At 42.1% G+C, this 15,334-nt stretch overlaps 1 protein-coding gene across 2 annotated transcripts in view; it reads right to left on the minus strand.

Annotated features, from left to right (window-relative positions):
* Positions 1-15,334, minus strand: part of LOC125228813 (synaptotagmin-5-like) — an 88,391-nt gene that overhangs the window by 6,971 nt on the left and 66,086 nt on the right. For both annotated transcript variants that reach the window (XM_048133499.1, XM_048133500.1), the window contains exon 4: positions 15,074-15,300. In XM_048133499.1, coding sequence (XP_047989456.1) covers positions 15,074-15,300 — 227 coding nt within the window. The remainder of the gene's footprint in view (positions 1-15,073; positions 15,301-15,334) is intronic.

The following is a 15,334-nucleotide window of genomic DNA, read 5'->3' on the forward strand; positions in this document are numbered from 1 at the left end:
TAAGTGGCTACGAAATTCCATTACTAGACTGACATGGCGCGAACCGAGCGCGAGTCTAATATGTTATATGACATACCTACTTTATAGGGTGGTTAAATTATACGAGGTAGTGAAAAAGAAATATACCTGCAATCTAGAGTAAAACATCGAGAAATGTGTAGTAATGTTAAGAAAACTGATTCACTTTACATTTTCAAAAGCTCTTAAGTAGCATAAGTAGGTATGTAGGTATCTTCAAAAAATGTGGATAGGTACACTAGAACCACAAATTGCTAAATAATAAATTTCTTCTACCGTACAATAACAGAATGCATCTAAACTGTAGCTATGTTTTCACAAATAAATATACTCGGATTCTGAAACACTTACATATTTATTTAGGAACTCGTAAAAAAACATAACTCGAAAGACAGATCTACTAGGTACTTATATCCAAATATCTGAGTTTTAACAAGGGGACTGGTAACATGAATGTCTGGTAGACCGAACGGCGTCAGGTTTCGGGCGGTGACAAATTGTAGCCAATCAGTTACTGCTGTTCGTCTTACAGTGTCATATCTAACCGTTTTGACCATCCTCGTGACGCCCACCATACAGAATCAAAGCTAAGAAAGTTATAGGGCATATTTTTTATTTTGACGCTTTCACTACTCAGAATCATGAGCTCTTTCGATTCTAATAGGAGACAAAAAATGTCCCAAAATTTTCATATATTTTTTTGCTTTCCTATGAGTTACGATCAAAAAAAGTTCTTTGGGAAATTGTAACCCAGTGGAAATAAAAATGTGAGACATTTTTTTCTCCTGCGAAATCGACAGAGCTCATGATTCTGAGCAGAAAAAGTACAAAAATTCCCACATTTGAAAAAAAAGTAAAATCGACAAGAAAATAAAAATCAGCCCTTTAATAAAATTTGAATATATGTATTTATTTGGGAATGAGGTAATGTCAAATGTACTTAATAATTATTACAATTATTTAGTCATACTGGCATATTTTCATACATACATATAATCACGCCTGTATCCCATAAAGGGGTAGGCATAGCACATGAACTACTAAGTTTCAGTGCCACTCTTGGCAAAAAGGGATTGAAAGAAATCCAAATTGTGACATTGCAGTGACAGGTTGCCAGCCTCTCGCCTACGCCACAATGTAACCCAATGTAATTTTCATACTAGTAATATTCTTCCAAATACTTAAGTAATATTCTTCCAAATAATAAATATTATACGGATGTTTTTTTTCACGTCTCTATTTTTAAGTTAACAGTCCTCGTTTTAAAGTCAAGGTAAAATACTAATTCAAATTAAATTTTATTCCCATTAGATGCCACTTTCAAACTTAAGTCATTGTCAATTAATGTGACAACAGGGTGTCATCAATTGGGCATTAGCATTTCCAGCAGTATACTTGTGAGTGTGCACGGGAAAACGTCCCACTTTGTCGATTGCTATGAAGCCGCTTTGTCAGTTTATTCATAGAAAGATACAAGTAAATCGCGCCTTAATGGTAATCGACAAAATGGGATGTTTTACTAAATGGGGTGCTTTTTTACGCACTAGTGCGAGAAGTGGTTCATTTTTTGACAGGTTGAAACTTCTGAGGGCCAATCTGTACCTACTGAAAAACGTCGTACGATATACGTGCGAAAAGAAAATTCGTAAAACTCGTGTCGATTTTTGTGTCGGTTTTAATTTATTGGCACTCGTTTGGACCTTCCTTTTTTACGCACTTGTATCGTAATGTACTATTTCCGCGACGCATTGTGTAGAATGGTCAACATTGCGAGTAACTCTGTTAACTCTTTATTTTGCACGGACGCCACTGTCGCACCCAAACTGGATTGTAGCCTTTGACATTGAGAAGTATCAGCTTGAACTTTTGCATGCACTACCATTGGTTCGTTTTTAATTCTCGCAAATTACTCTTTTTAAAAAAAATGTGTCTATAGTACGTATTCAGACTGCACCAGCATTACTGCTGCTGGGAATCGATTTTTGAATTTCTAACGCACGAATTCGCCGTTCGAAAGTCTGTGGAAAACGACGAGTGCTATTTTTTAAAAAGGACGGCTAGTAATTTTAATACAGTGGTAATAATGACCACTCGTTTTCGATTCTGTTAGTAGAATTTAAATCGCTAGTAGTGAAGATATTATTGAACGAATTTAACGAAATCGAATGGCTGAGATTCAAAAATCGGTCCACTGTATCTAAATCTAAATATCTCACTCGCTTTCCCACCTTCATTTTTACAAGCTTTTATTCAACTTGTCAGTATCTTAGTGTGCGTCAAAACGTAGACGCTAAAGACCCACTTCCCGGTTTCCGATTGAGCTGAAATTTTGCACACATATGTAAATCACGTGACAATGCAATATTATGGTATCATGGAGCTGATCTAATGATGGAGCAAAAAGGTGGTCATATGAACTCTGTTATGAAACGTCGTATCCCCATCGAGTAAGGGGTTTTTAGAAACGTAGATGACTGTTGAAGGAAAGGTACAGTCGGTGTTAAAAGCTTGTGCCAAAAATGGAATTTTTGCAAAAAAAAAACTTATTAGTCATTAAACTTGTGTTATTGTTCTGTCTTCGGGCACTAAGCTCGGAGCTGGGCCTTAGGCAATCGCCATGTTTATTTGTTTAACTTGTACACTAGTATTATGATGTGCTTATACTATTGTTCAGTATTTGAGTGGCAACCCCCTATCGTTTAGGGTCTTCTGTGTACCGTGTATGAGTTGAAACTCCGGGCTTTCGGCCTTTAGCGGAGCTCGGCCTTTGCAATAGCTGTCCACACCACGTTTAACGTAAACCATTGTGGATGTTTTCCTATTACACCCATTCTTTTAAATCACATACAAATTTTTAAAATCCATAGACACAGATTGCTATTTAAGTTCGAGATCCCCCAGTAGCGTTCGAGTCTCAATGTAGCCGGGTACGGGCGAAAATTGAGTTTATTCCAATTTACGCCTCACGCCAGATTGATCCTCACCTCTGCTGATGCGAGCTTATATATGTGTGACGTCATAGTCAGACCACGTTAACTCTGCATGCATCGATAAAATGTGCGAATTTAAGAGGTATTCGCTCTACTTTCTATAGGTACTCAATGCAGCGTGCCAAGCCAAGTTTCAAAGAGAGAATTATGACCGTTCGTTATATCATACATACTATACTAACTCAACAACTAGACATATGATGTGTTAACTAAGTACCTTCCCTAACATCCTAAACTTTAAGGACTTTAAGCACTTTAAAAAAAACATCTTGATTATTTTGTCGATGAAATTGACAACGTACTAAGTTTATTTTTTTATTAAGTTCCTACCTATTGAATTTTTCACAATATAATGATGGGATACGGTTGAGTGAGTGAGTGACAAATCTATATCCAAACATTTCATCTAACGCCAAATCCATGGCACCGTGGTGTCACGCACAGTCGCTGAGATGATCGACCCCCTCATAGCGGGTGATTATTTGCAGCTTAAATGCCTATCTTGAGCGTTTCAGCAAATATCCATGTTGAGGCATACTGATTTGGTATTGAATTGACGCTTGATGCAGCTTCTATCAAACTGTTGCGCTTCGGAGCGACGTCCGATGCTGTGATTTTTAACTTAGCTGTGATTTTAGTGCGAATGGAATCTCAATTTTTTGAGCTAGAGCCAAAAGCTCAGCACCTCCGGGCGTAGAAGCGACATCGCTTTTCGAACGGAACTGCAGGGTACAGTCGAATTCATAAATATGTATATGTAAATATTTTCACCTTATTGCAACGGGTTAAGGTGAAGAAATGTACACATGATTATGAACTTCTGGGCAATAATATAAAGAGTTGGTGATTTGCAGCAGAATTGACATAAACAAGAAAAGTGTACTACTTAATACAACAATAAATGAAATGATATTATTTATTTATTTATTTAAACTTTATTGCACAAAAGAACAACTTAATGTACAAAAGGCGAACTTAATGCCATGAGGCATTCTCTACCAGTCAACCTTTGGGCAAAGCAGAGAAGATTGTAGGCGGTGCATTAAGAGACCAATTTTGAAATATCAATCAAAAGCTTAGACATATAATATATTAACGTACATACAATTACATACTATTTTTACATAAATAACGATAGGTATACAAATAAATAAAAAAAAAAAATACAACCACATTTTGAGATAATAAATCTTTGTAAATACAACCAGAGTATTTTTCTCACAAATATATAAATTAATCACAGGTATACATGTGATTAATTTATTTATAGAAGAATAATACAGTTTATAGAAGACTAGCTTTTTCCCGCGGCTTCGCTCGCGTTAAATTCGAAAATCGCGGAATGCTCCATACAAACTTCCACCCCCCATTTCAGGCAAGTGGGGGGTTAGAAAGAGATAAAAAGTAGCCTTTGTCACTCTCCATCCCTTCAACTATCTCCACTAAAAAAATCACGTCAATTCGTCGCTCCCTTTTGCCGTGAAAGACGGACAAACAAACAGACACACACACTTTCCCATTTATATTATTAGTATGGATAACGAGCAGTCGTACCTAAAGATCGAGTTCTTCCAAAGAAGCTTTGAAATAGTAGGTACTCATCAAGTCATCATCGTTCTTGCGTTATCCCGGCATTTACTACGGCTCATGGGAGCCTGGGGTGACAACTAATCCCGATTTGGTGTAGACACTGGTTTTACGAAAGCGACTGCCATCTGACCTTCCAACCCGAAGGGCATAGTTGCCTAGTGGTCTTATTGGGATTAGCCCGGTTTCCTCACGATGTTTTCCTTCACCGAAAAGCGACTGTGAAATATCAAATGACATTTCGCACATAAGTTCCGAAAAACTCAATGATAAGATACGAGCCGGGGCTCGAACCCGCGACCTCCTGATTGAAAGTCGCATGCTCTTACCGATAGGCCACCAGTGCTTATTTTATAAAACATATTTAAGATATTAAAATCGGCTACATGAACCGGGAACAGGTAATAGATAGAGGAAATACATTAATACAGTCGAGTCTCCGGAACTGTCTTCCGGAATACTCCGCAATTGGCAGACGTCAATTCTTAATTCAATTTTAAACCGACTTGATATTTTGTATTTATTTTCGTTTTCGCTCGTTTATGTTGTTTATGGAGTTACTGATTGATTTTAACAAGCAGGAGCATTATCTAACGTCTAAGTAACATTTAGATTTAGAGGTTCGTTTATAAAGCTTCCAAAAATGTACAGAAACAATTAATTTCATTTTTATTTACTTACGAAAAATTACTTCGGAGGCCCTGAGTTCAAGTCTCAAGACTGCCATTTTTCCAATTTTAAATTTATTCTAAGCTAAGATATTTACATTATTTACTCTGTATCTGTATTTAATTATGACTTGGATGTCAACACCCTCAAGAAAAATATAGACAAGATATATTTTAATAAAGTTCAACAGAGTGCGAATACGGGGTACAGTCACCAAAGTCGGTAGAATAGTATATCACGAATATCACGATACAAATGCGGAAAAAGAAAGTTCGAAATGAGTGGTGATAAATTAAAACCACAACAACAACAATGTGAATTAAATTTTCGCATGTGTATTGTACGACGTTTTTCAGTACATATGGCCCTTTGAAATTTCGACATGACAAGAAATCAGGGTACCTACGTAGCCGAATGGTACAAACGGTCACGAAACGCTCACGAAACGAAATGTTCGTAGATATCTATCTCTATCGCTCTTGCGTAGTGGCGCGACAGAGCCAGACTAACCTTCGCGTCGTTTCGTTTCGCAGAAATGCCATTCGGCTACGACACAGGCATTAATGGTCGCGCGATAAATGATAAAACATCATCAGGCCGTCCCTATCGCCTATTTGTAAGTTATACGCCTGATGTTGGATGTAGGTACTACTTTGCGAACTAGTGGTAATACTCTAATACTATTACTTTCGGACTAAGTGTAGAAGACTCGAATTGTACTTACTTATAAGTACGTTGGTTGCTGACAGTAGGTACTAGTTGCTCATAAATATAATGTTTATGCCATATTTTCACAATATGTCTACATCTACAAACTTAGGTTTTAGACGTATGTATATTTTTAGTTGCTTATATTCCGATATAGTATATTTCACCACCTTGTCAGTGGAAATAAATACATTACGATACAAGTGCGAAAAAAAGGATGTTAGAAACGAGTGGCGATAAATTAAAACACGACCGAATGCAGTGTTTTAAATCGACACGAGTTACGAATTTCCTTTTCGCACGTGTATCGTACGACGTTTTTCAGTAGGTCGGATGTATACATTTAACCATTGCTTTAATTTGAATATGTGACGTTGCCAAACCATGCTAATAGCAAAAAAATATTGCAAATTAGTCTCCTTCGACGTTCCCCAGTCGATGACAGTCCAGCACAAACATCACATGAGAAGTGAGGTGATTAGTGATTTTTGATAACATAACAAAAAAAAATATTTTTTTATTATTTCGTACTTGCTTTTTATGTATTGAAACCCTGAAAAATATATGTTCTGTAAAAATAAAAATACACATTAGTTACTTAGTAGTTTTACGCTATCTAGTACTTATTAAAAACTCTTGGTAGTGATTGCAATCAGAATAAGTCTCCACGTTTTATAATTCATCAAACTAGTGCATGCCTGTCAAGAAGCTAGCAGCAACACGGCCATTTATAATGCAACTGCACCTAACACTCCGTTGAAGAACTTTCATACATCTTTAATTAAGGCGCGGGATACACTCGACGTTCTGTAGCCTTTTTTTTTTTTTTTTTTTTTTTTGTCAGAGGTGGAGGTAATCCTCATTGGATACTGCCAACCCGGTATCCTGGCAGTATGCCCGACTCAGCTGGGCGTGCTCCAGCCGCCTACGGACTAAAGCCCTCCACCCTGTTCAGTGTAATGTTTTCGGAAACTCGGCGCTATCGGTATACACGTTGTTTCCGGGTGTGTGATTGTGTAGTCCGGGATATAGTGTTTGTGTATTGTGAATGTGGAGTGTAAAGTGTGTGTTTAGAGTTTGTTTGTCGAAAGTTTGTTGACTTGTGTAAGGTAATCATAGATGCCATTGAATTTTATGTGCCATTAAAAGATTTTAAGTTTTTAACTATGTGTTCTATTAAATCGTGGAAACATTCTGTACTTGATTCTTTAGTGAGTATGGCGTGTAAGTTATTTGGGTCAATATTTAGGTTTTGGCAAGTCATTATTAAATTATGTCGTTTTGGAGAGAATCTGGGGCAGTTGTAGATCAAATGGTCTATTGTTTGTGGGATGTCTGAATTTGGATCGCATGGACATTTATTGTCAGTGATTATTTTAAATCTGTATAGATACGTTTTGTGATAGCCGTGATTACTTAAAAATTGAGTTATAGCAAAGGTAAGAGTCGTTTTTTCTATGTACTTCATGAGGTCGTCATAGGTGGGAAATAGTGTTTTAGTGTAATGGCAGTTGTTCGGGTGGTTATAATAGTCTTTCCTGTCGTTCTGGAGGTCTGATTTCAATTGGTGTTTAATATGACTAATTGGTATTCGTATGTAGTCTGGGGCACGGTGTAGTTTAGTGGCAGCCTTTGCTGCGACGTCCGCTAGCTCATTCCCTCGGATGCCGCAATGAGCCTTGGTCCAAAATAGTTCTACATTTGTTTGAAGTTTTTCTCTGTCAATCAAAGTTTGTATTCCGTTAGTAAGATGGTTGTAACTGCTTGGGTTTGATATTTCAGTGAGTCCCGATTTGCTATCTGAAAATACAAGAATTTTGCGTGGACGAACTTGTTCGCCAAACACACATCTTAGTCCTTCTCGTATAGCCAGTAATTCGGCTTGGAATACCGAACAGCAGTCGTGCAGCTTCAGTTTCTTAACGATCGGATGATGGTTGGGCTTTTCTATAACAAAAGCTGCTCCGACTTTTCCATCGACTTTGCTTCCATCTGTGTACATGTGCCAAGTATTGGTAGTTTGTTCGTTTGCTAAAATATCGTCCAGCTCTTGCTGATTATTAATAGGTGTATATTTGATTGTACGTCTATGGGCTGGGTGAAGCAGAGATGCCGGTGGTGCGGGGGATTCCACAGGTAGATCATTCGGGAGTAAGGTAGAGCATCTGGTGATGCGTGTTGACTCTACTTCCGCCGCATAGCGCACAATGGAAGGTAAGGGTGTTAGTTTGGCTAGTGTGATGGAAAGTGGTGTATTAAGTGTTTTAAAACCGCGGATACATTTAATAGCAAAGAGTCTCTGTAATGAGAGTAATTTTACATTGACTTTTTTATACTTCAGGGCGTCAATCCATACGGATGCAGCATACGTAAGTATCGGCTCCACTACGTGTTCGAATATGGTTCTAATGTTACCAGGATGGACACCCCATGTCGGCCTAATGAATTGCTGTAGTTTATAGTAAAGTTTTTTGGACTTCTCTATTGTTTTAAAAATGTGTTCTATAAATGTCTGTTTGGTGTCAATAGTCACTCCAAGATATTTGAATGATTTGGAAAATTCTACGAGGTTTCCATCCATGTATATTCGTGCTTGTTTTGCTCTGGGGACGAATGCAAGAAGTTTCGTTTTGTCGTGGCCAAACGACAGCTTGACTCCGTTTCCCCATTCCATAATTTGTGTTAGTGCAGAGTTGGTTTTTTGTTCTAAATCTGGGACGTTTTTGGAGCTGCATATCAAAAGAATGTCATCGGCATATGCCTGTATGTGACAGCCTTCAGGCATGGGCATATCAAGCACTTCGTCAAGGATAAGATTCCAAAGGACAGGGCCGGCAACAGATCCCTGGATGCAGCCCCTGGATGTTGGTTTTTTAGCTGTACAGTCTGCAAAGGCGAGCATTACGCTCCTATCAGTGAGGTAATTGCGCAGAATTTGATAGATGTTTTTGGGGCAATGTATGTATTTGAGACGCTTGAAAATGGATGGCCACCAGGCGTTGTCAAAGGCAGCCTTAATATCTAGTGATACAGCAATAACGAGTTCTTTTTTGTCCTTGGCGTTATTGATAACATCTAGCGCATGGTGGATGGCATTTGTAGTGGAAGTTTGCAGTCTGAATCCGAACTGTCGGTGGATTATTTGATTGTGGGTGTGCATATGATAAACTAGTCTGTTTATAATAAGTTTTTCCAATAGCTTACCGAAAACTTTAACTAAACCAATGGGTCGGTATGCGGAGCTTTTGGTGTAGTCTAGTTTGCCTGGTTTAGGTATAATTTTGGTCGTGGTAACCTTCCAACACTCCGGGAAGTATTTAAGCTCAAGGCACCGATTCATTGTGGCTCTGATAATCTCAGGGTAGTGTATTGTGACCTGAAGACAAATGTCAGCGGTAAGATGGTCATGGCCCGGAGCTTTCTTATGATTGATAGTTTTTAGGGTCTCGAGTATTTCAGTGTCTGTGAAGGGGGTTCGTCAGGTGTATCAGGAGGAGTATGCATCTCATTCCTGAGATTGCGTTGGTTTATCGTATCAGACTCAGCATTGTCGTCGGGGTAAAAGGAGTTCAGGAGAGCTTTAGCTGTATCTAGGCTGCTCTTCGTGTGTGTTCCATCTGGCATAGCCAGGGTGGCAGGTGGTTGTACCAGTGGTCGAGTTCCGATCAGGCGGTTGGTGACTGCCCACACGTCCTCTTTGCCTTGTCTTTGACAAAATTCTTTGAACTTATTAATCGATTCTTGACGGCATGCGTCAGAGTAACTTTTTCTGAGCTCATCTCTTTCTTTGAGGATATCATTGAGAGGGAGATTCTGTCGCACTGCTTTCCTCAGTTTGTGATGATTCTGGATGACCTGTTTCTTTTTGTTCTCGAGATCCTTAGTCCACCACGGTGGTCGGGTAGGGGGACCTTTCGATCGTGGGAGCAATTCGTCGCAAATTTTTATTATTCCCTCGGTCACGTGGGTAATTTCAGCATCTAACTGGTCTTCTGTGCATGACATTATGTGCTCCACCGAGGGGATTACAGGGCTTAGTTTAGTTTTGAACTCATCAGCCATTTCCTCCCAATTGACCCTGGATGTATCGTAGCGGAATGTCGATAGTTTAGCTTTATTTTTAAACAGAGCAGACTTATGAGGTGCTGTAGATACAGTGAAAGTTATGGCGTGATGGTCAGAGGACGGGCAGATGTTAGTATCAACTTTCCAGTCAAGAACTTTAATTGCACGGTGTCCGTGAGGCGGTTGGCTCTTTAGCAAGGTGAGGTCTATTATTGATACACGCGGTCCGCTTGCAGTGATGACTTCAAACGTAGGGTTGGAGCCAGTGTTGCAGACAGTCAAATCATTGATTATGACCATGTCTGAGACTACGTTCCCTCTAGCGTTATTTTTGGGGCAGTTCCAAAGACTATGCCACCCGTTAAAGTCTCCCGCGATAATGTGTGTAGAATCAGCTGTTTCCCTCAGGAATGCTTCTAAACCCTTTAAGGTATCATTTGCGTCGTTTATCGGCTCGACGTATATAGAGGTTAGGTACATTTTCTTCCCCGATTGCTCCGTCAATTGCACTATGCACAGGTTAGGATTTGAGAATTGTGTGACCCCTAGGGTGGAGATAAAATTGTTCCCAATGCATATAGCCGCTCGGGTCGGACGATCAGGGAGTGCGAATTGATATGTGGTGAATCCAGGTGGTGCTTTCATTTGCTTTGTGGTTGACTGGACATATGGCTCAGATATGAATGCAAAATCAATGTTGGCATTTTTGTCATTAAGGGCGACAACTGTTTCTAGATAGGCGTTCCTGCCCCGACCTTGATTAATCTGCAGGCAATTGTGTCGGTGAATATTTAATATGCTGTTTTTCTGTCCCGTTGGCTGGCCTTTAGCAGTACCGTATAGTTGTGCGGGCTATACGATCCCACTTTTGCCAATCGGGGCAGGAGTGACTATATGCTGGGTGATTGTGTGGCTGGCCTGACCTTAAGCAATTGATGCAACGCGGCGTAGTTTCTTCCCTAGGGCAGGTCTTGGAGCTATGACTGCCAGTACAAAAACCGCACACAGATGTGTTAGTACATACTGATGCTCTGTGTCCATACCCCATGCAATTGTAGCACTGAAGTATGGGAGACTGGTCGGACGCCACAAGGCATTGGTACCCTATTTTTAACTTTTGGTGTACCACTTTACTCCAGACTTCTGGGCTGACCTCGATTATCGCGTTCTTGACTGCACTGTTGCGCCCGTTAACAGCTCTGATAAATTTGACGTGAATATCCGAATCCTTTACATCAGCTAGCATCCTGGCGTTCTGTTTTATTATTGCCTCCTCGATTTTGTTCGAAGCGTATTCGGGTATAATACCGTTCACCCTAATAGCCGGGTTGCGTAAGCGTGGGACCTCTACCGAAATTTTTCCGGTTTGTGCCTTAATAGCTGCGCTTAATTTTTCCCTCTCCTCCTTTGAGTCACAGCGAACCACCACTTTATTATTTTTAGTTTCGCGTATATTAGATATACCTACACCTAGTCCAACAACATTCACTTGGTCCTTGACCATACGTAGGACATCCTTTGCATCGTCTCTCGGATCTATTGATTCGAGTATTATGGCATAGTTGGTGGCAGGTTGTGCTGCCGGTCGTTGGGGAAGTTGGGTTCTTTCAATGCTAGTGGCAATTGCGACGTTGTTAGGTGTCACAGTGGAAGCTGCAGCATCAGCACGTACTTTCCTCCTTGCTTTTTTGCTGAGCACAGGAGTGAAACTGCCGCCGTCGTCACTGGACTCCTCACACAGTGCCGTTTCCAAGAGAATTTTCATTTCCAGCTGTTCAACGCGGATGCTTGCCAGTTGCGCCTGCAAGTCATTAATAATGCTATCGTCGATTGCCGGCGGGGTATTAACCAGGTCTATGATTTGGTTTTTTGGTGAGGCAATCCTTTCAGTAGCGACGGTCTCTAGTTCTATTATGAAACGTTCCGTTTCCTCTCTGATATTGTCAGCGCATGCTATCACTGCTTCTTTATTCTCGCGCTTGGCGCTTTTATCTACTGGGAGCCGGTTCTTGATTTCATCGACGTGTCTGCAAATAGTTTTCAGGAATCGCTCAGAGCGACTGGTTATGGCCGGAGAGCCTGGTATGTCATCACTCATGAAAAGCCGTTCCATGTCTCCAGAACTCATTAAATCAGCATGCTCCGCGAACTCTACTTGTTCTCTCTGTTTTTCCGTATCCATGGCGGGTTCATCAGTGGAAGGCGTTTTATTAAGAACCATTCTTTCGTCGAGGACGATGGGTTCAGGCTCTGTCTTCCCACGGATGTTGCTGTTGTTGGGACTCAATGCCTTTTCTGGGACTATGCTTGCCCAGGTCTTCATTGGTTTCGCCGGAGTTCCAGGTGGTGAGTGAAATACCCCACTCATTTTAATGAGATCTAGACTGTGTGAATTCAACTGCATATAAAAAGAAAAGGAAAGGGTACAGGGTTCGCCACTTCCTACGCGGGCCCAGAACTGTAGGGGACAGCAAAGACGGCGCATTCCACTACGACTACTAGACTTCGTTCGCTGGAATATTCCCGATACCCGTGGCTCCGTCACGCGTTCGGGGATTTGCACATAGGCAAACGCCGTTTATGCCTGTTCAATTTCCCGTCATTAAAATAACGCGGGAAACCAAACACGCGCCACATCCAGTAACACCTGAGCGGTGATTTTCGCCACGTACTTGGGGTCGAGGCCAGCGACGAATTACACCAAGATCCCCGAATCGACACGCACCATAGGTCAGAGACATATGGGTGACGTTAGACGGGGCACATGGTCTTTGCTGCCGAGCCTCTTAGCACTTCCGTGGTTACTCATACACATCGAGGATGCACTGATGCCTTGCCCTAACCTAATGACGACACACTTAAGGCTAACTTTTTTTGCACCGTAGACTTCCTCCACACCAAATCACGGATCGACTCTTTGTTGCCATGGGGGGGTGGTTATCCCCATGCTGGAGTTGGTTTATGCCCACTGAAGGGACTGACGAAACCGGCCGACTCCAGAAGGAGGATCCATGAGATGATGTAGAGCAGTTATATACGGCCCCGGTCAGAACCGAGTATTTTTTTTTTTTTTTTTTTTTTTTTTTTTTCGTTCTTCGTTCCCAAGTCGCAGGAGGGCAAATGCCCCTGCCCCGCATCTAAACCCGACACGGCACAAGGCCCACGCAGGAGTAAACTCTACTGCTCCCTCTGTGATCGGTAGTTCGCAGAGGGAGAATAGCGAAAGCGCAACAGAGCTGCTATCCTCCCCCTCCCAGGGTGCACCACGAGGAGGTCTACCAATCCCGCACCCCCGTTCTGTAGCCTTAGTGCGGTTAAGTGAGACTAGCTTTTGCCCGCGACTTCGATCGCGTTAGAAAGAGAAAAAAAGTAGCCTATGTCACTCTCCATCCCTTCAACTATCTCCACTTAAAAAATCACGTCAATCCGTCGCTCCGTTTTGTCGTGAAAGACGGACAAACAAACAGACACACACACACACTTTCCCATTTATAATATTAGTATGGTATGGATTGACAATCGGACCTGATATCATGATATTAGAATAAAGAAATATGACCTTTGTTCTACTATTAAATAAAAAAACACGCAAAACTATTTGGGGAAAATATGATTTTTGCCACTTCCAGGTTGCGAAACATAGCCATCTAGTTTTATCCCTAAAAGGCCTATACATTTCAGGGGTAGGTACATTTTTTTGTATGCGCTTTGTACTTTAAAGTAAGTGTCTATCGGAGTCTAGTATTAACGATTGTCATTTAGGCCTGCAGGGCACCTAGCTGATGTCACACGTGGCCTACGCTCCGTAGCGTATCATGCTCGGTCCAAAACCGGACGCCGAAGGCGCCCTCATACCTACTTCAAGATTCGGGCGAAGCCCGACGTACGCGACCCAAAGCCGAGAACCTAAGTTTTGTTTATATAGGATAAACGCGAACACACATCAGATTTGGTAGGAGGTAGGGCATAGCGAATGATATTCCGCTTTGTGTGGTAGGGCACAGCACAGCGGATATCGTCTCGCTCGAATCTAGAGCAGAGCCCAACTGGGGTAGTACCTCCGCCTTACAGAAGACCGCAGCCAAATAGCACTAGACCCTACTCATAGTGTTGTGTTCCTGTCGGTGAGTAAGGCTGCCAGAGCTCAACGAGGGTGCGGTGTGCTGATGACGGGAGGACTTACGGAACTAACTTGTTCCGTTCATTGTCCTTTGAGTCGTCGGCAACCCGAACCCTCCTTGGAACTTGTACACTCCTTTTTGCTGTGTACTTAACACAGCAAAAGGGAATGTACAAGTTTCTAATGGGGTGGCAACGCGCATGTGACACTGTTTGAGTTGCAGGCGTCCATAGGTTACGGTGACCGCTTTACATCAGGCGGGCCGTATACTTGTTTGCCACCGACGTAGTATAAAAAAAAAAAAAAAAAAAAAGAATAGGTTGGTATTTCCTGTTACCAACATGGTAGCAGGGGTGACAATTCCTTGGCGGAATGTGTCGGACTTGGCGGGGTGGGTGAGTTTACTAGCGAGGCCAATGACCCCGTCATGGGGCCGCGCGGACGTGACGCTCAACCAGACGACGTTACAATATAAAACTATACATACATATAAACCACAATAAGTCCCTCTGGTCGATCCTCCGTGTATTCTGGCCAAAGACCATAAGAAATGAGGATTTGTGGAGTATGTGCCGACAACCTCCGATCGCCCAGGAAGTCGCACTGCAGAAATGGTGATAGATCGGTCATACCATTTGAAGAGGAGGTACCAACAGCGCCAGTATCGCGTTTGAGTGGCGGCCTCAAGGAGGAAAGCGAGTCCGCAAACGTCCCGTACACACCTGGAGGCGGAGCGTAGAGAACGAGCTACGGTAATTTGGACTGAGCTGGAACAAGGCCAAGGCGGTGACTCAAGATAGAAAGGCGTGGAAGGATCTTGTGGAGGCCCTATGCACCTACGGGGTGCTTTAGGACATTCAACAACAATAACATAAAATAAACCACACACATAGTTGAAATACTTGAAAGTTGTTACCTCGGTGGCATCAGCAGTGGTGACAAACACCTCGGCGGCAGATGCCTCGGACTTGACGGAGTCGGCGAGTCTGCTAGCGAGGCCAGTGACCCCGCCATGGGAGCCGCCCGGACGTCGAGCGAGGCCGCTCGCAGAGGCGACGGCGAACGCGGCCCGGAACCACCGGCCTCGAGCGTGCGTCCATCCGGCGCGAACGTGCGGATAGCTGGGGAGGATCCACGGTGGCTCTGTTGAGAGAAATTTTGCTTTTAAGTCGTGTTA

The sequence above is a fragment of the Leguminivora glycinivorella genome, chromosome 8, assembly GCF_023078275.1.
Source record: "Leguminivora glycinivorella isolate SPB_JAAS2020 chromosome 8, LegGlyc_1.1, whole genome shotgun sequence".
Lineage (NCBI taxonomy): Eukaryota > Metazoa > Arthropoda > Insecta > Lepidoptera > Tortricidae > Leguminivora > Leguminivora glycinivorella.